At 46.5% G+C, this 24,057-nt stretch overlaps 1 protein-coding gene across 2 annotated transcripts in view; it reads left to right on the top strand.

Annotated features, from left to right (window-relative positions):
• Window positions 1-24,057, top strand: part of ASTN1 (astrotactin 1) — a 303,108-nt gene that overhangs the window by 163,524 nt on the left and 115,527 nt on the right. For both annotated transcript variants that reach the window (XM_047841601.1, XM_047841602.1), the window contains exon 8: window positions 467-551. In XM_047841601.1, the coding sequence (XP_047697557.1) occupies window positions 467-551 (85 nt within the window). The remainder of the gene's footprint in view (window positions 1-466; window positions 552-24,057) is intronic.

Genomic DNA, 24,057 nt, shown 5'->3' with positions numbered 1-24,057 from the left:
TGAGCTTCAGTTTCCCCTATCAGCATAGCAGAGCTAAGAATACCTACTTTTCAAGTTTCTTAGAAATATTTGATGAAATACATCGCTTATGTGCTCTTTAAATACTTATTGATCACCTAATATGCACCTTGCAGTAGACTTGGCGCTGAGAAAACACGGTTGAAAAAGTTCTTTTGCTCAGAGTTCTCGTTCTTTGTGTTTACCGAGCACATATAGTAGGCTCTTTGCAAATGTTAGACTCCTCCACTAGAGAAAATTAGCACGTAGTGGAAAATGGAGAGATTGGGGGTGTGTTCATTCCGTGGGCAGTAGAGACGGGGATGTGTGACATCATGGGATTTATTGTTTCTTCCACACCATTATTAGAGTCTGAGTTTAATCTGATCATTTCACGTTCATTTTCTCAAACAGACATGTTAATCAATTCCTTCATGTTTCTTTTCCTTCTTCCTACCCTGCTTCTAAGGGGAATGCCTTTGCTACGAAGGTTACATGAAGGATCCAGTACACAAGCATCTTTGCATTCGGAATGAATGGGGCACAAACCAGGGGTAAGTGAGGGGATGGCAGATGAGCCGGTTCCCAGATGTCACCCTTCTTCGTGCAGACAGGACGCGGAACAATTGCGTGTAGAGGAACGGAGCTAAGGGGTGGTTATATTCTGAATAGCGAATGGGTAAAAATGTCACCATGCATTTCCATATTTATACCATTCCAGTGACGTCCGTGTCATCTTTTTCTCCATTTACGAGTTCAGAGATGATGCCTCTGACTCGCAGCCCCACAGCCTCCAGCTGGGATCTGAAAATCAAGCTGTCCCTCTCCTCCTTTGCATTCTACCGCCAGCCACCAGGATTCCACAGGCAGAACTTAGCTGTTGATTTTGTTGGAGACACACGAAGCCACACAGACTCCCGTGGAGCTCTCCCAGAGCTCAAGGGGCTTTGTGAGACTGACATGAGGAGACACTCGTTTTCCCCACCACTGTCAGCAAGGGGGAAATGTGGGAATGCTCGGTACCAAGTAAGGGTATCTTGCCCGGATCCCCAGTAACCATTTCTTTCGGAGACCTTTGCTTTCCCCCAAGCACACGTGACTGGGATAGAAGTTATCTTGTCTTGGATTTTTCTTTTATTTTTTTTACATTAAAAAAATTATTGTGATGAGATACACATCTCATAAAACTTAACCATTTTCATCATTTTTAAGTGTACCATTCAGCGGCATTAAGGACATTCGCGTTGTTGTGCAACCGTCACCACTGTGCGTCTTCTCTTGCTTTTTATTTTTAAATTTTTTTTTCAATGTTTTTATTTATTTTTGGGACAGAGAGAGACAGAGCATGAACGGGGGAGGGGCAGAGAGAGAGGGAGACACAGAATCGGAAACAGGCTCCAGGCTCCGAGCCATCAGCCCAGAGCCCGACGCGGGGCTCGAACTCACGGACCGCGAGATCGTGACCTGGCCGAAGTCGGACGCTTAACCGACTGCGCCACCCAGGCGCCCCATTCTCTTGCTTTTTAGAAGCAACTTTCTACTTTGTCTTGGGTGCTGAGAGCTTGCTTTCTGTGTTGGCTCCCCCATGGAGCAGAGTGGATAGAGAAAGGGGTCGTTAAACACTAACTAATAATAGCAGTCGATGGAACAGGGAAAACTAGAAAGAGATCAAGGCAAAAGCCATCTGAGAGTGATTGCTTTTCTGCAGATTAGAAATGTGTTTGCAGCCTGACAAGGTGGAAAAAGGAACCACCATCATTTCACACATTGCATGGAGGACTCATATCCCCGGGGTTGATGATCAGCCCCTTCTGTGTGATTCTGAAGAGACCAAGCCTAGAATATTGAATGTAGTTCTGGACTCTCAAAGCAATAAATATGGAGACAAATGGGTGAGAGTTTGGAGAAGAGCAATAAAAATGATTGAGGAGCCCAAGGGAGTGATTTATGATGAAGGGTAGAAGAACTCAACTCAGAGAACTGGCCAGCTGATGACTAAGTCAAGGCGTGATAGATGCCCATCGACGTTAGAAGAGGGCAAATGTTCTGGAACGGGTTGAGGTTGAGGAATAGGGACAAGAGGGAATGAAGGTAGGGAAAGGAAAGCTGAGTCACAGGTCAGAAAACTTGAGGAAGTCAAAATGCCATGAAATTTTTCTGTGAGTGAAAATGAAGGATTGCTCTGTTTCCGCTGAACCTGAGATCGCATCGGAGAGGCTGCCCCCCACGATTTGGAGGAAGGTGTTGGTAGAAGGGTAAACGCACATGAGGTAGCGTCTTGTTGAAAGATGGGCGGGGAGGGCAGAAGGCTTGGCTGATAGATGTCAAGCGGCGTATGAAGAAAGGAGTGCCACTCGCTGTTTAAAGTCCCCTTAGTCCCCTCACTCTCTGACCCCTGACACGTTTGCATAGTGGATGGGGAGCCAGGATGTTAGCTTCTGTGGTGGCTGAGCATCTCGGTTGGCTAGGATTCTTACTGAGTAAAATGTTGTAAAGGGTGATGGATAACCAGCTCTCTGTCTCTTAGCCTGCAAACTTGCTGCTGAAGAAAACGACGACAAAATATCATTTCGCTTTTTGCCCTGAATGATCCAGGCTGGCCCTCTGCAGTGATTGGATTTGGTGGCTAATCGCTCAAGCCTCCACATCCCTCGCCTTGCAGACAGATCATGCGAGGACGGGCCTGGCCTCACTTGGTAATTGCGCAGGGTTTGTCGTTCCCTCTGGCTGCGTGTAGAGGCAGTCTTAGGATGTAGACGAGAGCCTCCAGGGACTTGGTGGAGGCCCCACGTTGGTGTCATTTAAAATAAGGCTGGCTAAAGCATCGAGTCGCAGACTGACAGGAACATTAGCCCCAGGAAACAGACAAGGAGACCTAATCTGTCATTTCCATCTCTAATTTCCATTATTCTCTGATCATCACTGTCTGCGAGGTCTCGTTTTGGACACTAATAAAATAATGGAGCAACTGTTAGGAGGGAAAAAAGTGACTGTCTTGGGGATAATGGAGCCAGGAGTGATAAGCAGCATGGGTTTATATGTATATAAAAAAGTGCCAGACAAATGACTGCATTTTCCTCGTAAAATGACAAGATAAATGAAAAGTGGAGGATGCCATACCTCTTGATTTAAATCACGGCTCTGATGCCACGTTTCTCTGAATGATTCTTGCAAAATTAATCGAAATTGATTGGAACGTGAAGTCTGTCACTTGAGTTGAAACCTGCCTGACAGATTGCCAACTAATGATACGTATTGGGGTATTATGGAAAAATCGATGGTGGGCCTCATTTTCCTGAATATTTAATGTTCCGGAAGCTGGAGGTAAGCAGCGTGTGTGGGTATTTATGTTTTTCACCTAGGATCCTTGTATTGCGTCTATAAAAATGGCTGAACGTTCTTTGGAAGTAGAACAAGCAAATCCCAGGCCGGTAATCTTTAAAATGAATTCCCTTGTGAAAAATCTAGGCTAATATAGAAGGGGAAAAGTAGCAATAAGCATCCGTTACTTCAGGCAAGGAACGAAATGGATTAAGGACACAAATGCAGAAAATTACAAATGGATGATTTGGTGAGGCAGAGAAGTTAACACCTGGAACTTCACCCAGCCTCTGCCTTGTGCTTTGGTTTACCTAGACCCGTGTGCGTCTGCGCGTGCACCTACGTGCACGTGTGTGTGGTGAATGTGTGTGCGTGGTGTGTGAATGTGTGGCGTGCCCATGTGCATGTGGGTGAGTGAGCGGACTAGTTTATAGAAATCCTCTCACTACTGTGCACCATCATGCATGGTTTCAACAAATATCCCCTCCATTACCTATTGTACCAGGATGAGCTAGATTGCTAATTATAAGAAGATGTGGTCTCTGCTCTGGAAGAACTAATAGTCTAGATAGATAATGGGCACATAATGAAAAAAGTACATTCAGTTCTAAGACCTATTAAAATAAAGGTGTGAGCAAAGGCCAATGTGATTACAGTTTAAGGGGTGACTTATGTGACACCTGAGAACCGAGGATAGGATTTCGTGGAGAAGTTAGATTTTGAACTGTTCAATTTAGCAGCTAACATAGGTAATTCTGAGCAAAGGAAACAGCATATGCCAAGGCGTGGAGATACAAGAAGCATGGCTTTTCCAGGAGTAGCAAATAAATAGCCCAGGGTAGCTTAAGAATGCAGTTAACAGAGACAGGAGAAGAGGCTGATACAGTAAGGAAAGACTCGCTCTTGAAGAGCTCTTGCTTTCTAAGGTTTGGGACACGAAAGTTCCGTATACGTGCCCTTAAAATTGTTAGCAGGAGGGAGAAATTCCAAGGTGTCTGTATATTTGGTGGGATATTCCCTCATTATACATTATCATTCTGAGTCCTTCAAAATAAATTAAAATAACCCTAAAAAGAAAACAAAACAACACACACACGCACACGCACGCACACACAAAACAGAACAAACCCACACATATCCTCTTGAGACTATCTAAATGTGTATTTATCTATCTGGATTCTGCACGTAGAACATAGTCCTAAAATTATTCTGTAGATAAAGTTGTCAAGATCAAACAGCAAAGAAGGACAGAATAGGGCACCATATATATAAGGCACGTGAGTCAAAGGGGTTGCCAACAACCATTTTTTTGGTGACTTTGGTTCTACCGAAAATGCCCAAGGAGAAGTGAGGCAGGTTGAGAAATGTGTGAGTGGATCCGGGTGGTGAATCTAGTCACCGTAGTGCACCCAGGTGACAGGATCAGGTCACAAGTTGTAAAATTGTTGAACTCATTACACAAGAGGCTCCTGTTCAATAGAAGTAAAAATAGCTTCAAAAAGATATAAACGAAGTCATGGATGACAGATTTCTAATGAGTTACTAAAAGAACATGGGATGTTTGAGGTTACATTTTTGGTCTTCGAGGTTGGCAACAAAAATCAATCATTTCCTGCCACAGCATCCCGGTGACAGGTTGTCCAGCAGAGGACCCAGGATGAAAGGGTCTTACCCCCAGCATGAGGCTTTACCATGTCTTCTGTCTAACCTGTATGAATTCATTAAAAAACCCTCAGCCTCCTATCCCTGTGGCTTTATAGATACAGCCAGAGACTATTAGAGTATGTATTTAGTATTTGTTTGCTAGGACAACAAGGACAAATGGAAAATTTTCACAGACAAGAAATGAAACCAATAAATGAGGCTGGAGGAGGCAAGAGAGATTGATTTACATGAACACATTAGAGGAGGGAAAAAAAACCCAAATTTATTTAGCTACTTTGGAGATTATTAAGAAAGGCTATCAATAGTTTTTTGTTGTCGTTAAATCAAAAGTGTGCCCAAGGGCTTCTAGATACATTTTTCAGGACACCACATTAGATAAAATTCATGCATTTGAAGATTCCCTGTAAATAATAGCCTGACTTCTTATTCTGGCATCTCAGATACAGAGGGCAACACCAAGGAGATTTCCCACTAAAGAACCATCACATATCACTAGATTTCAATGCTGAAGGGTTGTGATCGGGTGATAATTCATGAGAGGGGAAGAGCCGGCAGTAGGAAACGAACAGGTGTTTCTCTCAGGCTGTAGAAGCCATCGTCAGGAATGGCCCTGCTCATCAGAACCTTCTTTCACTGGCTGCTCAAGAGGCAACACGTTCACCATGGCATCCCCAGATAAGAACACATGTGTGCGTGCACATGCACACACACGCTCTCTCTCTCAAACAGCCCACGCTGCCTTAATCTGGCCTTTCCATTGTGCCAGGTGCTTACTGTTCTCTCCTTCTATTTCTACCACGTCTGCCTGCTGCACCCTCCCAAGAGTGACTGCCTGGGGATTCTAAATCCATATAAGGAGCAAATGTCCCACCCTGTAGAATCCAGTTTCCTTTTCAAGCCAAGAATGAGGACGGTGTCGGTCATGGTTAGCTTCAGTCCCTCTTTCTGGCTCAAAATACATCCTTGATGGCAGTAAATGGGAGGGGGGCTGCCCAAATGATGCCATTGGTAACATTTGTCTGGAGACAACGCTCAGTACAATGACCAGAGCTCAGTGGAAAGGATGCCTCTGCCTCTGGGTTCTAGGTATCGAGCAGAGACCAGGCTTGCCCGATTACCCAAAATGATCCCAAACCCACTCTCACCTCCTGACCACCTGGAACTGAGCAAAGACCTCCTCACAGCTGTCTGACAGAGGGCCACTGCTCGCCCATTGGACGGCAGCATCTGGGATGCCGGCGTGCCTCTCTGATCCCAAGTCCCGGTCTTGGGCGGTGTTTGGCCTACGTTGACCTGCCCAGAGTCTCTTCAGAAGTGACTCAGACAGTCAGACAGTCCTGGGTGACATACAACATTTCCTGACTTCCCTTTGTCCATTTCTAGCTCACTGTCTGGCTTTTATTTCCCCACCCACGTGTCACTGATTTCTGTGTCACCGATGCCCCATTCACCTTCCCCCACCCCCTCAGACAAGATTCGCAAGCCAGCCTGGTACTGCTCTTTGTATCTCTGGGTGCGCTCCCCCCCGCCCCGCCCTCCCGACCGCACTGTCTGTGCCAGCTCCTGTCACTGCCATGCCATGCACAAATGGGATTATCTCCCCATTAGCTCTCGTTTTGTTCTCCTTTTCTCTGTTTCTCTGTGTGTGTGTGTTGTATGTGACTCTTTCTAATTATACCTAACTTATTCACATATTCCTAACAAGGGTTCCCGGTGTTTGGACCCTTATTTCTCATTCTTCTTTTCTTCCCTCCTTTTTTCTTTGCTTCTGTCTCCCCTACTTCCCCCAGGAGTCGATGGAAACGTGGCTGTCCTTTCTCCCACCCATTTCAATGTCAAACAGATCTTCATCTTAGCTCGTAGAATTCAATCTAAAGCTCCTAGTTTCCTCTCTTTAGAAGCCTGGCTGTAACCTGATTCCAGCTGAAATATTGTCCGTGGAAGGGGAACCAACCCCTCCCTGGACAAGCAGGCGGGAACTGAGCAATTGAACTCAGATCTCCACCCGCCAGGACCCCCTCAGTCAGGTGTAATGGGATCGGTTCCCCCACTCGGCTTGGGAAACTGCACCTCGTTCTCGGGGATTTTCTCAAGTGAAAACATGTTTGACTTGACCCATTTTCACAAAAAGCGTGCGGTCAGTCCACTGAGTACAGTGCTAGACCTTGTACTTTGCAGATAGACATCTGGCTAGGAGAGCAACCGAAGCCTGAAACCTAGCCCGTGTTCACCAAGGCAAGCAAACCCTGAGACAAAGGCGATGTTTGTCCAGATGGGCACCTTTTTCTAATTTGCACAGAGGCGCTTAATGAGCTGCGCTGAGCCTGGCTGTGGTCATTTTAGGTGGTGCCCTTTGCTCCCCTCTTAGAGGCAACGGTAACCTTCTTGGTTACTTAGGATGATACAGAAGCAAAATACGTCATTAGTAATTGACTCCCCAGTGCATCTGGGCAGCTTATTTAAAATACGGATTTCTGATTTCTGCCCCTAGAGATTTTCATTTCACAGGTCTGGGAGAGAGTCCAGAATCTGTACCTACAGAAAGTTTCCCCAAATGCTTCTGAAGCACAGCCAGAAGCATTTCTTAATGCTTAAGTCTTAAGACTTAAGAACCCTTCCTGAGCTGGAAGTGGAGTCTCCAGACCCCTTGGGAGGGCACCTTCTTGCCACTGTACCCACCCCCTGCAATGCAAGTAACGGATTTGTAGACTGTGGCTGAGTGCATCCTAAAGGATCCTTGAATTTTACTGATTGGGAAATAGAGAGCCAGAGAGGTGAAGAAACTTGCTTAAGGTTACAGAGCCGGTGGCCACGCTTGACAGTGATGGGTGGGTATTGGAGCTAAGTCAGTCAGGTAAATACAGGTTTCAAAGGGAGTGCAATGTGAATCGCATAGAACACCCTGAAGGTCAGTTACCAGCTGTAGATGAGAGGTGGACGTTCTGTGCTCTCCACCAGCTTCTCCGAACCCTCCTCCCCCTGGGACAGAGGGGCCTCACTGTGCCATCCTTCCCTGAGTGACGAGCGTCTGCAGTCGCCCCCTGCTATACTGTCAACCCCCTGGAGGAGGGTGTAGCTATCACAGTGTTCTCTCTGACTAGTCCAGTCACGGCACCAAGAGACTTATTTTAAACAGTGCCGGAGGCGGGAACACTCATATTTCCTCCAACATGACCACCAGGGTGAAAAAAAAATCAACCTCAATTTACCCTCCCATCTGCTCAAGAATGGAAGATAAATTGTTTCAATTTTATAGAAATGAATGTTTTATGTCTTGCCCGTGCTTTCCAGATAGTGTCCTGAATTTATATATTCTACTGAATGCATGGCTATTTTCCACTAGGAATGCTCGCTGGACCTTCAGCTTCCTTGGGTTTTGGTCTAAGAATACTAGGTTTGAGAGTGCTGTCATTTTCCCTGGCTTCGGAGGTCTTGGCTATATATCTTTTTTTTCCCCTGTAAAATAAATAGAAAAAAAAAATCCACTCATTATCCCATGCTCAGAGAAAACTACCATTACCATTTTGGCACATTTCCTCCCAATTTCTTTTGCTATGCATCAAAAGTTTTGCTTCCCACTGCCCCCCTCGATTCTGTATATATTTTTGTTCTCTTTCATAATTTAACAATAAGCATGTATTACTCTTTTAATCACAGAATTTGGAGGAAAAAGATAAGGAAGCTTTAAAAGTATCTTTGTGGTACATTACTATTGTCAGGACTTTTTCCACGAGAAAGTTATTATTATTTTTTTTTAATCAGAGAGCGCGGCATAGGGGAGGGGGGCAGAGGGAGAGAGTGAGAGTCTCAGGCAGGCTCCGTGCCCGTCATGCAGCCCGACACAGGGCTTGATCCCATGACCCTGGACTCATGACCTGAGCTGAAATCAAGAGTCAGATGCTCAACCAAGCCACCCAGGCGCCCCCATGAGGAAGTTACTCTTAATGGCTAAACCTTCCATTTTAACCTGATTTTAGAGGAAAGGAGAAAGTGGTTCAGGGTCTAGCATTCTGGTCAAACTCTAATAAAACATTTCTGTAGGTCTGGATAGCAAAGGGCTGGATGAACCCCAAGCAGTGAGCCTCACATTCAGCACAGTGTTTAATGCAGTACAACTTCAATGTCACTGAAGACGTTGAGCCCTCGCATAATGCTGATTAGTAGCTGTGATAATGCTGGACTCAGTGTTTTTTAATATCACTAATCTTGATAAAAATCCTACAAACTGGTTAAGAGGTGAGTAGTTAGCAGTGGTTATTCCACCTACAATTTCTGTGAAAACAATTTTAGTAAAAATAATCGTAAGGTTTATTCTTCCTAGAGAAGTATTTTTGGATTCTTATTCAGACGTTCATCCTGTAATGATCTTTTTGAAATTTTATTTCATGTAATTTCAGAAACTGGAGAGCAAACATTTTGTCTCTATGTATTTGTTTTTTGCCTTTCTTTTTATAAAAGGGATGCATGTAACTGGTAGAAAAATTAGGGAAAACACACACACACACACACACACACACACACACACACACACCAGTAAAAAGAGGAAAATCCAAACCACCTGAAGTACCATTCCCTGGAGGGAACTCATTGTGACCTTTTGTTTGTTTAGGTGTATTTTTTTTAACAAAAATTGCATCATATTGTTATAGGTCTTGCTTTGTTTTACACACACACACACACACACACACACACACACACACGTATGTATAATGAAAACGGTGCCTAGTATTATTTGAGACTCAATAGTATGATGACCAGAATCACAGAGTGGTGAACAGAACTGTCTGATGCCAACATCTAGGCTCTTATTAAACCATGATGTGGCTTAACAATTGGGATAATCTTTTTCCTCCTTATAGGCTCCTTCCCATCAAGCTTATTAACCATTCCACAAGGTTTTCCACACCAAGAGTAGCATTATTTGCTTGAGGAGATACAGCCAAAATCAGGCTTTCCAGTCAAGGTTGCCCTTTGGATCCAAGACCCTCAGATGTAAAGGGCCCCAAATTTCAGTTGTGCAGGACCTTGGACAGCTGCTCAGAGCCCCAGTGCAGCACTAGCCTAGTTAGTCCAGGAGGTGGATGATCCCATCGGCTGCCCAGACCACAGTTCTCAGCATGGACTTCCTCCCATCCTGACGTACAACAGGGACTCCTTCGTTTGTAGCCACAGGAGAAGGGTGACTTTAAATGGAGTGAGGTCTTGCCATTGTGGGATGGTCATAAATGGGAACACAGTCTACACTGAAAGCAGCCCATGTGGAGTAGAATTAACATCAGTGCCATGGAGCCATAATACTTTGCATGCCTGGTGTTATAGTACTCCCCCCACACTCTGCCCTTCAAGTGCTATAGTAATAGAATTGATATTAATATTAGTAATAATAATAGCTGACACTTCCATAGTCCTTGCGATGCACCAGCCACTCTTCTCCATATTTTTCTTGTACCAACACATGTGGTTCTCATCTCAATGCTATGAAGTAACTACTATTGTCACCATTCTATAGGTGAGCCTCTTGAATATTGCAGCAATATTGAGAGTCTCATAAGCCAAAAAAATAAAAAGAAAAGAAAAAGAATCTTGGTCCCTAGAGAGAATTTTCTTGCGTCTAATCCCTCAAGAGCTAGAGTCTCGAAATGAAATGAAAGCCAGAGAGAAGCCGCAGTTCAGCCTTGGGGCTCTAGGGGCAGGGGATCCATGAGTTGACGTCTGGATTAAAACAATGGCAAGTGTGTGGTCTGTAGTTAAGCATCTCTTTCAAAATGATGTAGAGTCCCAGGGAAAGCCACAAGTCACTAGAGGGACCTTACTGGAGACCTAATAAACACAGTAAATGTCATTGGCTTCTTGCCCAATCCAGGTTTGAAAAAGCACTCGGACACATCCTGGGGGCCCCAGGCTGGTAACTGTCTGTCAGGGGCAGGCATCTGCTACTGACCAGCTCTGTGCTGTGGCCAGTGTGGAACCACGGCCATGTGTTCAAGTCAAGATGGCCCATTACTATAGCAGGGGACATGGCAGAGCCTGTATGGATCACATTTACTCATTTACCAGCACCATCGAGGGAAAATAAAACACCTACTCAGGTCCTTGTTTTTCACAAAGATTTCAGAGCTCTTGCCCAATAGGTCAGGAGTGGTATCTTCATGTTTGAGCCATCCATCCATCTTCCCCAAGCTACTTGGCCTAGCAGAAAGGTTGTCTGGAATATGCTCAGAGGTTTTTCCTTCCAGGGATAGGCTTGGGTATCGTTAACTAAACTTCACTTAATAGCCTTGATAAAACCATTTCATCCGTGCAGGGAGGCTGTGGGTTCCTCACTTCCAAGAGGATTAGTGTTCACCCGCTTACATTTGCAACCATAAAGGAGGCAGCAGAGCATAATGGGAAGAGCATAGAGTTGGACTCAGACACATTTGGGCTCAAATCTCATTTCTTTTATTTAAAAGCACTGCATTTGGGGCTGAATTTGTAACAGTTTTGAGTCTCAACTTCATCAGTAAAAATAAGGATAGTAAGTATCGACTTCATAGATTGTTATAAGGTTTATGAGGAAAACATAAATCTGTTGTACTCAATAATGCTAAATAAAATATGGAAGCTCTCAATAAGTGATGGCATTGAGTTTTGCACTGGCATGGCCTCATTTATGTTCTTTGACCTGCCACCAAATGATGTGATCTTAACATCAGTTTGGCAAGTTGGGTTTAGAATAACCTACCGCTAGAATTTAAACTTCACCAGGGCATGAACAATGCCTCTAATTTCACTGCATTGTCACATCCTAACACACTATTATCTCTTACCTCCTGTAAATAATAATGGGTAATACTCACAGGGTGCTTTCTACATGAAGGCATTATTTGTAAATGCTCTGAGAATGTTCCTATCGTTCCCTCTTCACATTGTGCAGATTTGGAAGCCATGACATAGAGGGTCCAATAATGTGCTCAAGGGCACACTGTACCAATGGCAGGAGATGGAATGTCCCCAGCAGTCTGACCCTGTGTCTAGGCTCTCAGTGTGATGGATGAGGACAAGTATGGCCACCATGTGGCCTCTCAGGGTAAGGCCCTCCCAGCACCCAAGGCCCCAGCACTTGTTTCCAGCCTGATTGAACTGCTTGCTTCCTGACCATACTTACTTTTTACTTCACCCCTCCCCACTTTTCCTCAGGACATGTCTTCCCTTCCAAGTACTCCCCCCTTATCCTCTCAGTTAATTCTATCCATTTGCCAAGGTCCTGCCCAAATACCTGCTCCTCCATAAAGTCTTCCCTCCTTCACCAGTTGGAATTCATCTCTTCCTCCTTTGGGCTGCCTCAGACCTTGTGGCAGTTGCTACATTATGCCTTGGTATTTCTATTCCTATACTGGTCTTGACTCCTTGTAGACCATAAGACCTTTGGAGCAAGAGCGTAATTTTGAGTCTCATTCTCAAGCACATATTGTCAGGCATAGAATATGTGCTCAATAAAAATCGAATAATTGGTGAGATTTCAAGCATTATGAGAAATAGACTATCAGGGAAGACATTTATGTCAGGGGCAGGAAGGATGGAAGGTCGTGATACCACTCACAGCACATCACTTCCACGGAGGACTTCCTCTGTGCCAAACACCCTATTCAATCTTCACGGTAGTCCTGTAAGGTCCAGTCCATTAGGAACTTAAATAAGTGAAGAACTGAGTTCGTACAGCATATTGGTTAGGACTGTACAAGCATCCCCCTTGAGTCCAAATCCTGGTTCTACCACTTACTGGCTCTACCCACTTCCCTCGAGCAGATTACTTAAGCTCTCCATGCCGTAACTTCCTCTCCTGTGAATGGGGATAATAATAATAACACCCACCTCATAAGGTAGGTAAATGAGAATTGTGGAAAGTGAGAGTATCTAATGCATGGGAGTTAGCATCAGGCATCATAATACCTGCCAGGCGGATGGTTTTCAGGAGGGAGGACTTGCTTCCGTTATTTAAAATCTGTCAATTTTGACCATTGACCAGCAGTTCCTGCCCAGGCTGGGGTTGTTGTTGTTGTTGTTGTTGTTGTTGTTGTTGTTTGGTTGGTTGGTTTGGTTTTAACTTTTTTTCCTCTCTGTCAGCATCAAAGCAGTCATCCTGAAGAAACACCCCTGCTCTTCAAAAGCTTCGTCTCTCCCTTCGCCAAATTGTTTCCTAACAGGCAGAGGAGGGTGCTGTTGGACGTACAAGCCTAAACTCAAGCCTTCTTCCTAATTACACCGCAGTCAGATTTTCCACGCAAGCCCCTAGCGTGGCAGGATGCCCTCTTTGAAGTCATTAGTCTCCACAGCAGGGAGAACACATCATCAAAGGCTCCGTTTCCCAGCAACCCCTGCTGTGCCCTTGTGCACCAGAGGAAGACTCCCGTTTCCCAGCAACCCCTGCTGTGCCCTTGTGCACCAGAGGATTGCAGAGGGAAAGAGCAGAGCCTACAAGTGCATTAAGTCTGTTCTTCTCTCCTCTGGCCCTGAACTGCGATTCCTTTGAACTGAAGCCCAGGGACAGGGCCGGTGATGCTATCGCAAAACCTCTCCCCATTCTTTCAGTTTCAGCCAATTTAGCGATTAAACTTGCTAGGGCCAGGGATGGGGGGTGTGGGGCATGGTTAAGGTTCCACTTGGTAATCCAAGACGCTGAAGAGTTGGAAGCTGGGAAGGGAGGCAGTGGTTCTGAGGCTCCAGATACTGAAAATGTAGTTGGTAATGACTATGGGGAATCTGCAGTGAAGTTAAAATTCTGGGGGGGGGGGGGGGAGCGGGGAGGGGTCCCTACACTTCAACCAGACAAACCTGGATTTAAAAAAAAAATTTAATGTTTATTCATTTTTGAGAGAGAGAGAGAAACAGAATGCAAGCAGGGGAGGGACAGAGAGAGAGGGAGACACAGAATCCGAAGCAGGCTCCAGGCACTGAGCTGTCAGCACGGAGCTCGACGCGGGCCTCGAACCCACGAGCCATGAGATCGTGACCTGAGCCTTCAACCGACTGAGCCGCCCTACCCTCCCAGACCTGGATTTTTATCCTGGCCTTACCTCTTACTTGCCTCTTCGTTTCTGACTTTCAGTTTCTTGATCCCTTCAGAGTTCAGTGGCTACTGTGAATGAAATGTTTAACAGAAACATTTACTTAGGCCTAGGTCTTCGCTTTCAGCAGGAACCTGGGCCTTATTTCAGCCCTGATGTCCGAGGCCTCTGCCGAGGCTAACTTGCCCTGTCTTCGGAAGATAGACTGGTGGAGCTCCATCATGGATTCTTAAGTGGTGGAGGGACGTCTGAGTCCAGCTCTCTGGGGGCTGTGCTGAGGCTGAGGGACGCCCCAGTGGCCTCCAGCAGCGAGCATCTCCTCACACACACACGGTCTCACCTGTCCCACCCGTGTCCCAGGCCAGCACTTTATCCCTCACCTGGGTCACCACGCTAGGCTTCTCACCTGGCTCCCTGCCTCATGACCTGTCCTCACATCCATCCTCTTCGGCCACCAAAAGATCTACCCAGAGGAGCTGTTCATTTTACGCCCTGCCCCCAAATTCACCAGGGGAGCCCACGGCCCTACAGAATAAATGTGCGGTTTCCCGCGGTGGCCTCCAGCCTCTTTGCGACCTGATTGCTGCCAGGTCAGCCCTATCACTGCAGTCACTCCTTGCCATACCTATCTCTGCCACTGTTTTCACACCATAAAATAATGATCTGATAATTCTCATCATCTGTTCACTACTCTGCCTCTGCTATTCCACCTTGCAAGTTCCTCAAGTTCAGGACCATGTCTTACTCATCTTTGCAACTCTGTGGCATTTCCTGTCGCATTCGGTATTAAGCGCTGAGTGCACGTTCGTTGAATGAGTAAGTGATTGGTTGCCTGTAAGGGTACGTGTGTAAACCTTTCCATGGTTTTCCCAGTGCATTTCCTGGTGCTTAGGTCTCCTTAGCCACAAAAGAGAACTCAGCGTATTTTATTTAGTATTTGGCATGGTGTTCTTTTCCGAGTTAACTCGTTTGTCTTCCAAGGGCCACTAAAGCAGTGCACTTTCATGATTCATTCACTTGAAAAACATTTAGCGATGACCTTCCATGTCTCAGGGATTGTGTTAGGTGTTCCTGAAAAGAAAAGATGAATGATATTAGCCAACAGTCATGTAGGGTTTATTATATGCTGGGCACTGTCCAAAGCACTTCACGTTAACTCAGTCTTCACAACAACTTTATGAAGAAGGTACTGTCACCATCTCCCCCTCATTTTGTGATCGATGACATTGAAGAACGTAGACTGTCCTAGCCCGAGTAGTCTAGAAACAAAACCTAAATGTTAAGACTTTCTGGGAAGGAACGATCCCACAGGAGCAGAGTTGGGGGAAGAGATGACTGAGACAGGACGGGGCTACATTGGTAAGCTGGTGACAGCTTTACAAGAGGTCAGTTTTTGGACACATAGGACAGTAGTATAGGCAGGCCCTGTGGAAATGTGTACCTCTGATCAATCCGTGAGGGTGGAGGGTAGACAGGAAGAGGGTGCAATTTATCTGCTGATTCTTTCCAGTCTCCTAGTTCTCCCGGGGGATGCTAACTTCTGTGGACATAACACAGCGTTGGAGTGCATGGAGCCCATTCTGTTCACTTCCTTCTCACGCCCACCCCCGCCACACACACGTTACCGCCCAGCTGAGGCTTGGATGAGGGTCAGCCTCAAGTGAGGAAGTGAGGGATCTCGTTAGAATTACAAAACTTCACACTTGGCCTAAGGTAATATACAAAGTGCAGGAAGTACAGGATTAAGAGATTCAAATATAGGAAAGTTGGAGGCTGTAAGTACAGTCCGAGGAATGAATGAATGAATGAATGAATGAATGAATAAACGAATGAATGAATGGGCAAGTTGAGATGAATCGAAGAATGAGAAGGAAGCATCCTGCGGACTGAGGTACATAGGTGCGGCAGTGGCTCCACTGATAACCCGAGTGCTAATGTGAGTCGCCACAGCAAGGTGACAAGCTGACAGAGTCCCGACTGACCTAGGCTAGGCCACCTAGAGTGTACTTGTGAGACAGATGCAGCCAGACTTTACAGCAGTGGGTTCTCCGGAAGGAGAGTCTTTCTGGGAGAGCTCCTAGACGCTTTTGGCAGTGGGGATGGGTAGCGTCCAAGGATAGATAAATCCCCTGTTCCCACGTACCCCTAAGAACTGGTCCGAAAACCCGTCTCAGAACGCTCCTGCTTTTGCTCTGCTCCTAGCTCCTGCCACAGCAGATTTAAAAGGCTTTTCCCTGGGGTTTCCTCGCACCTGGGTGTAGGCAAATGGGAGAATAATTCGGTGCTATACTGGCATTCTTGTCTCTTTCCCCACTGGACTGGACAGTGGTGGAAAACTCCTTGAAGACACAGACTGTTTATTGGCTCTGTTTCTGCCTTGTTGTGTTTGCGACGCCTAGACCTCTCAGTCGTACAGTAGGTGTTCAATAAACATTAAATCAATGGCTGAATTAATGAACAAATAGTACCAGGTGGCTGAGAGATCTACCGTAGGCCTTTTTCAAAAAGCAAAAGTAGCAAATTTTTCTCGCCTCTCTCTTTTTCTGTACCCGCCACCCAAAGTAATACCTGATGATAGAGATTGCAAGAAAGGTCATCTTAGAAGAGATACTAAATCTTATTGGAAAGAGGAAGAGAGACGAGGTTTTCTTTTGCCATTTCATTCTAGACAGTTGAGAAGGATCCTTTCTGATCCTCATCTAGTCTGCCTTTTCTTGACAGGGGCCGCAGGGGCCCAGCCACAGGTCCTTAATGAGTTTGGATGCAGAATTCTCATTCTCTAAGCTTGTCTTTGTGGCTCTCATTCACGGTGTTCAGAGCATATGTTTTTCCTTGAAGGTGGGGTTCAACCCAGGAGGTCACTTCTCCGGTTGTCTTTCAGCTCCCCAGAACCGGTATTTAACAGTGTGGAGAAGCAAACGATTCTGGTTGGGATTTGTTTCAGTTCACTCCTGTGGATGCAGGTTAGATGCTGAGGTAGTGATCTGATTGTCACTTCTCTCTGCCTGTCGAGGGCTTTACCTACGATTTACTTCCTTGGTTCCCCGAGGACACACGGAGGGATGTGGTATGCCACAGCAATCTTACAGGGGCTCCGTGAGCAGAAACAGGGATAGCTGTCAGATACCCTATTTTCTACCTTCAATTTAGAAATTTAGAATTTAGAATTTAGTATTCATTTTTTTCAAGTGACCGCTGAATTGTTAGGAGGTCAATAATACTAATACTTAAATTGTTTGGACCTAACTACTTAATAAATGAAACTAGTAGATACTTCTTTGGACCCGGAAGAGCTGTGAAAATTATTTTGTCATTTGGGGCATGCAGAGTGCGGCAAGTCCGGGAACCTCTCCTTACTTCATGCGGTGACCCCAGTAAGGTGGGCATTATTTTCTCAAGTTTATCCCTGAGGAGACTAACAATCAGAGGAATCTGAAAGGCGTGTCAGCGGCACAGCCGAGGTTTGAACCCACGTCCACCAGTCCCCGAAGTCCAGGTGCCTCCACGGTCTCTCTACTACAGAGTTAATGAAGACCCGATCTTAGACTGTCTGAGTTAATATGGGCTTTGGCAGGAATTCAGCCCAAGTTACAACCTGCCCATGCCACACCCCTGATGAGCGGGAGGAGTTAGCTTAGAGATCTTGTCTCCTGAGTCTCAGTTCTGTATTATTTCCTCTCCACTACATACACTTCTGTCTCTTCCCAGCCGTGGGCAGCCACCCATTATTGCACTCCACTTTCCGTGATTGAAATGATGAAGGTGTTTTATTACCTGAAGCACAGAGAAGTGAGGTGCTCTGGGGAACAGCACCACAACTAATTATGGCGGTGAAGGGTGTAGTTTACAGGGAGAGATGAAAAGAACAATCATGCAATGTGTAATTTGGCTAAAGCAAGTGCAAATGGGATGTGGCGTCATCTGTTAATACCTAAGTGGTATAAATGTCAGAGGAAAGGGCAGGGAAGTTATTTAGGGGACATAGGTAGGAAACGTGATAAGGAGAAAGAAGCGAGGCTGAAAATGCAATGTTGATATTTATGTATTGGCCGGTGCAGGGAGGGTCAGCTTTCTGTAAATTTGGATCGGGTGGAGCTTTCTGGAGGTACCTCATGACACTGACCCCCGAGGAATTATCTAGATAGTTTTCTCTATTTGGGATTTTCACGGTTCCTTAACGACTGCAGTTCTGCATTGGTCCTCGACTGTGTCCTCTGCCCTTCCTCGGTTTCCTTCCTGTTCATTTATATCCATTCCAGGCTCTTCTTCCCTTTTTTTTGTTTTTTTTTTTTTTTTTTTTTTTTTTTTTTTTTTTGCTTTTTCCGTTTTGCTGCTTTCTGTCCCCTCATCCTCACAGTCACTTTTGATTTGCCTGCTTTCCCCTCTGGTTATTCTCGCCCGCCCATCCCCCTCCTCGTCTTTCTCTGATACCTGGCGCAGTCCAGGTTTCCGGGCCTTTGCTCTTCCTCTCTCTTCTTCCAAAGTAGAAGACGAAATTTGCCACTCCGACAAAGAGAACAAAAGCTGCGAGTCCCTGCCCAAGTTACAAGGACAGCATTTTCTCTTTTTAGGGTTTTTAATTTTAAAAGGAAAAAAAAAAATTGCAGCTTCTTCTCCCTCCTCCTGCTGTGCGTTCACTGCCTTCTGGGCTGGGAGCGTCAGCTGAGGGACAGCCCGATAAAAAGCTACTCCTTGGTTCTGATCATCTCTGCTCTCGTGTTTCCTTCCAGCCTCAGCTCCTTTATGCTGCATTTTTTGGAAATCCAGGCAGAGAATGGTAGCATTAGCATTTTTAATAAAGGAAGCTGGAAGAAGAGAGAGGCGGCTCAAGGAAGCTGAGGGAGGGGACGAAGCCCAAAGGCACTGACAGTCAAAACTGCCTTTTGGAGCCAGGGTGCTGTGGATGGGGGCAGGGGGAGGCGGACAAGAGAAGGGGCCGTCTTAGGAGAAGCATTCAGGCTGATATAATTGGAGCTTTGAGCACGAGCAGTCACAGTTGGGAGGTGGGAAATCGCTGTGCCGGACTGAGTTTGGCTCAACTTGATGCTGAGGCCTGGCATTGTGAAATGTTTTCTAATTTAGCTCATTTTCCCTGTCTTCCTGGAATGAGCCATTATTCGTCCATTACTGGTGAAAATCATGGTCCTGGCTAACCCCTTCTCTTCTTTTCTCTTCTTCCTCCTCCCCCTGTGCTCTGTAGGAAGGGAGAAGAAATAAACAGGAGGGAAGGGGCCACACCTATTCTTGCTTTAGAAACAGCGAGTGAACCTTGGAGACCCGGAGTGGCTGACATCATCTTTGCCTATTTCATTTTTCCAGGGATACGAATGCAAAAGTTTAATGGAGTTGCTGGGTTTATGTTTTGTCTGTGAGGCCATTGTACCTCTGCAGGATGAAGCTTAATTGGCTCTTTTGCCACCACTGAAAAGGAGAAAAAATTTCTCCTTGCAGAGTTTACTGTTCTGTAAAGAAAGTGCCAGTGATTAGATCTAATGCTTTTGACAGCTGGATAAAAAGTTGCTAAGTAAGAGTAGATTGAATGCGTAAACCTGGAGTCAATCAGAAGGTAATACAAATCCCAAACACCAAAAATGAGCGGTCTTACTCCAGTGTTCTTCCCTGTCACGCTTACAACCCTATGCGAGGACAGCAGCGGCCCATGTATTTTCCCAAATCCGATTCCATAGAAGGCCAAGACGAAGCCAGAATTGGGCAGTACCTCTTTGTACTCCTGCGTTTCAGCCTAGAAAGTGCTTAAGACTTCTCGGTTGGTGAAACGGCAACCTTGATAATTGTAGACATTGCATACATCCCATTGTTCGAAGCCTTGCGGTTTTAACAAAAGAGTGACTATCACAGCCAATGTTCCTTATACATAAAATCAATCACTGTAGCCTCCTCTGAACAGACAAAAGAATGTGTGTGTTTGTGTAAACAGCGAGTCGCATCTGGGCCCTGCCTCATGAGGCTGCAGCTTGTTTTCCTTCATCAGTGAGTTACTCCTCTCGCCCCCTATGTTTAGCCACGACGGTGGTACCAGACATATGAAGGTACATGTAATTATTAACTGCAACTCTGAAAACTTTCCAAGATCTTCATACCAGAATATCTTTGAAGAGTGCAGAGAGGCGAATAAAATTATATTTCTTAGATCCCTTCAAGGAGTAAATGCTGCTTCCGATCTTCAGATCCAAGGGTAGAATTAATATCAGTTGGAGACTCTCAAAAACATTTAGATTTGGATAGAATGTAGGTTTATACCCAGAGCCAAGTTTTCTTGAAGGAGTCAGGAATTAATTTGGAAATTGCTTTGTTATTATACCTAGGGAAAAGAGGGTTGTTTTTTTTAATGTCTCTTAATTTGCAAATAACCTCAAGTGAGACCTTGGTCTTTAGCTTTCCCCACCTTAAAAATGTCCTGGACAAGGGTCAAACCTTTAAGCATCTGAAAAGAAAGTTGTTGTGGTTTTTTTTCCCAATAGCACCCTCTGCAATCCCTACCCCTGCGTGGAGGTTTTGGCAGGGTCCTCGATTCTCTTCTGTTACTAGACTGCCTGTTTTCCCGGGGTGATCTGCCCCTCTCCCAGAGAATCAAACGTGATCTGCACGCTTGTGTTTTCTAAATCTGTATCTCTAGCACGAATCTCTTTCCTTGGTTTCAGGCTCCATTTCCAACTGCCTTCTGGATATTTGTTCATGGATTTCCTACAAGTATCTCAAATTAACTTGTCCAGAATGGAACATGAAGCCCACACCTGCCCTGATCCCTGCTCTAACTCCTACAATTCTCGTGTGAAGAATTGTAGAAATAGCATCAACAATCACTTGGTCTCCCAGATGAGAAACTTGGGGGTCATTCTCCATGACCCACCTCCCACAATTACCTTCTGCTTTCTCTCTTTCACACACACCCTGTTAGCCCCCAGATCCTCTTTGTTCTTCTCAGAAATCTCTCTCACACCCAGCTGTTCCTCTCTACTGCCAAAGCTACCGCCTTCCTCCAGGACAATCCATTACCTTTGACAATTGCCAACATCTTTCCAACCACTGCCATTGCCATTAGGCACCTGTTGAGAAGGAGGGCGGATGAGAAGGAAAGAACCTGCAAATAAGAGGAATTTCATGATAGGCAAGTTCACATGGGCAGATTGTGAGGAGAGGGGGCAGAAATGCCCATGGCCTGTTCGGGAAATAGAGTGATAGGCAGTGGATCTGATAGGACAGGCATAGAGGAAAAGTGTGAAAGGTGGGCGGGCAGTGACCAGAAGGCTTTGAATTTCAAACGAGGAGTCTGGATTTCCCCTAGTAGAAAATGGGAAGCCACAGAATATATTTTGAGCAGGGCATGGGATGATGGAAATGGTATTTCGGGAAGGCGTAAGAGGCATTAATGCAGGGATCTGCGAACTGTCATCCTCAAGCCAAAGCTGGCCTGCCACCTGTTTTTGTAAATAAAGTTTTATTGGAACCCAGCTGTGCTCATTTGGTTGTATATTGTCCATGGCTGCTTTCCTGCCACGAAGGCAGAGTTGAGTACAAATGCAACAGGGACCATATGGCTGCAAAGCCGAAAATATTTATTATCTGGCCCTTCACAGAAAAAGTTTGATGACTCCTGCAGACGATCGGGGCTTCTCAAACTTAGCACTTCCTGACATTTTAGGTTGGCAATTCCTCGTGGGGCTGGGAGCTGTCTTGTGTGTTGTAGGATGTCTAATGATGTCCCTGACCTGCAGACATTGCCCAGGCAAGAGAGAAGGTGCGCACGGCCCCCCGCTAGAGGATGGTACAGCCAGCAATGTAGTAGGCAATTTAGGCCAGTCCAGCAGGTAAGGGTGATGCCAGTAAACATTTTCAGCGTGCCCAGCACGTCTGCCACTAGAAGGCCTTTACATTTATCAATTCCTTTAATCTTTCAGCAGTCCTGGGAGGTGGGTACTGTTTTACCATCAGTATCCCGTAAGGTGACTATGGTTATTATCATTGTTTTACAGGGAAGGGAAGGAGACCCAAAGGTAAAGCGACTTCCCTAAGGGCATCCAGGTGATAAGGGGCAGAGCCACGTTTTGAACTTTTGAACTCACGTCATCTGGCTTCTGAACTCCTTAACCATGAGATTGCCCCGAGTGACACGAACCAAAAGACCTGATGGGTCCTGGTAGCCTCGAGAATACAGGCATGGTCAGAAAATAAGTAAATAAATATTTCGAGCTATCTCTTTCTGTCCACTTCCAAAGCATTTACTTCGCTCTGACCCCAAAGAGCTAGAGAAGGTCTTCAGGTGTCTCTGCACGGTGAAGGTACCGCCCCCTCCTATTCCTCACCCCCGTGCACCCCCCTACCCCCCCCCCCCCCACAGAGCTGTATACGTCAGGCATAATACACACTCACTGGGACTGTCTGCATCGTCATGGTCCCCGTTCTCGGTATTCGTGTTCTCTCTCGCTCTACCTTGCTTTCTAACTAGTGATTTCGTATCGGTTCTTATGAAGAGATAACAAGCCCTTTCCTGTGGTTTGGCATCATCTTCAGCTTTGTTTCCTGCCTGGATCTGGCAACGGTTCTGTCATCTTCCTGACTGTGCCGTCCGTAGAGAGTGCAGATGTTGTGAGGACAAATGGGCGGGAGATAAGCCCGGGAACATGAAAGAAGCTGGAAGGTGTTCATACAGGGAGACAGTCCTTCTCAGGGACAAAAGAGCAGGTTTGAGCATCAGCTTCAGAGGCGGTGCTGGGAGCCGGATCTCGGCTGCCATCCCTGTCAACCAGTCCCCCCGGCTCACAGGCCTGCTGAGCTTATCCGGGCTTGCTTCAAGGTGAAGGTTGGGGTTGGCCATGTCTGCAGCGAGAGGAGAAAATGCCCTGTCTTCGTCAGGCGTGTTAGGCCCTCTTTATTCAGAAGATGGAATGGATGGAAAGAAAAAAGAGAACGTGTTGGAGAGAGGGAAGCAACGAAAGAGCTCAAGATTACAATTTGGAAGTAAACGAGCCCAGCTGATGGAGAACAGGGGTCAGGTTGCTGTACCCCAAGGGACAGGATGGAGCAGCTGGTACCCATCCAAGTAGGGGGACTTTTGGCACCCAGAGCGTTGGGCAGAGGACCGAGGTGCACGGGAGGACCTGGCTTGGGGCAGGCCCCAGGGAGCGGCAGAGGGGAATGGCGACTGCAGGAGCTCGTGCTTCGGGTCTTCTGGGCCACTCAGCCCAGCGCAGACTCCTTACTCTTATGTAACTGCCAGAGCGTGTGAGGGTGTGGTGGCTGTCGAGGGCAGGGATCATACGGCAGAAGCAAGACCTGCGGTGGTCTTGAGACCCAGGAAGAGTGGGACCAAGGATCGGGGGTGGGAAGAGAAGCATGACAAAGCAGGGCGGGCGGGGCAGCCCAGGACAGAATGGGGCAGAACAGGGACAGGACTCTCTGCAGGTTAATGGAGGTGGGAGTCCGGAGCCGGGTGGGGGGAGCGGGGAAGGGGGGCCCCTGGGTTCTCCTCGCTGAGATTTCCTTGCCCCAGGAAAAGGCATTTCATGTTATCCAGGCTTTGTTTTGCCCCTAGGAGGGGAAAGTGAGAGAGGGCCTTTGGTGTGCACAGAACGGTTTCTCCAGGCCAGACAGGTGTCCAGAGGGCAGAAGTCCCCAGGTGCGAAGCAGAAGGTGAGAACTTAGGGAAGTTGCGGGCACACTGTTACTTTCCCACCACTGCATGAAAGCTGGACTCGAAGCCTGTGTGGGAGAGGAAGGCTCCCCAGGAAACTGGCCGAGGCAGGGTTTGCGTGCAGGCCGGATTCTGGGGAGATTCTCCTCAGGGGCAACAACCGTGACGGACTGAGAGAAGCAGATTAGGCAGGGGGAGATGCTCCCCTGTCAGGCAGTGACAACAGAGGCCTTGCCAGCCCTCCAGGAGCTGAGACAGCCCTTTAGAGATGTCCCAAATGGAGAGGCCAGGGGCCTGGACTTTTGGTCCCCACACTGGCCCGTCCCTAGATGTGAGCTGCCTCGAGACAGGGGCCTACGTAAGGCAGAGCAGCTC

Source organism: Prionailurus viverrinus, chromosome F1 (assembly GCF_022837055.1).
Source record: "Prionailurus viverrinus isolate Anna chromosome F1, UM_Priviv_1.0, whole genome shotgun sequence".
Classification (NCBI taxonomy): Eukaryota; Metazoa; Chordata; class Mammalia; order Carnivora; family Felidae; genus Prionailurus; species Prionailurus viverrinus.
The sequence above is the reverse complement of the archived record's forward strand: the minus strand, read 5'-3'. Positions and strand labels throughout refer to the sequence as shown.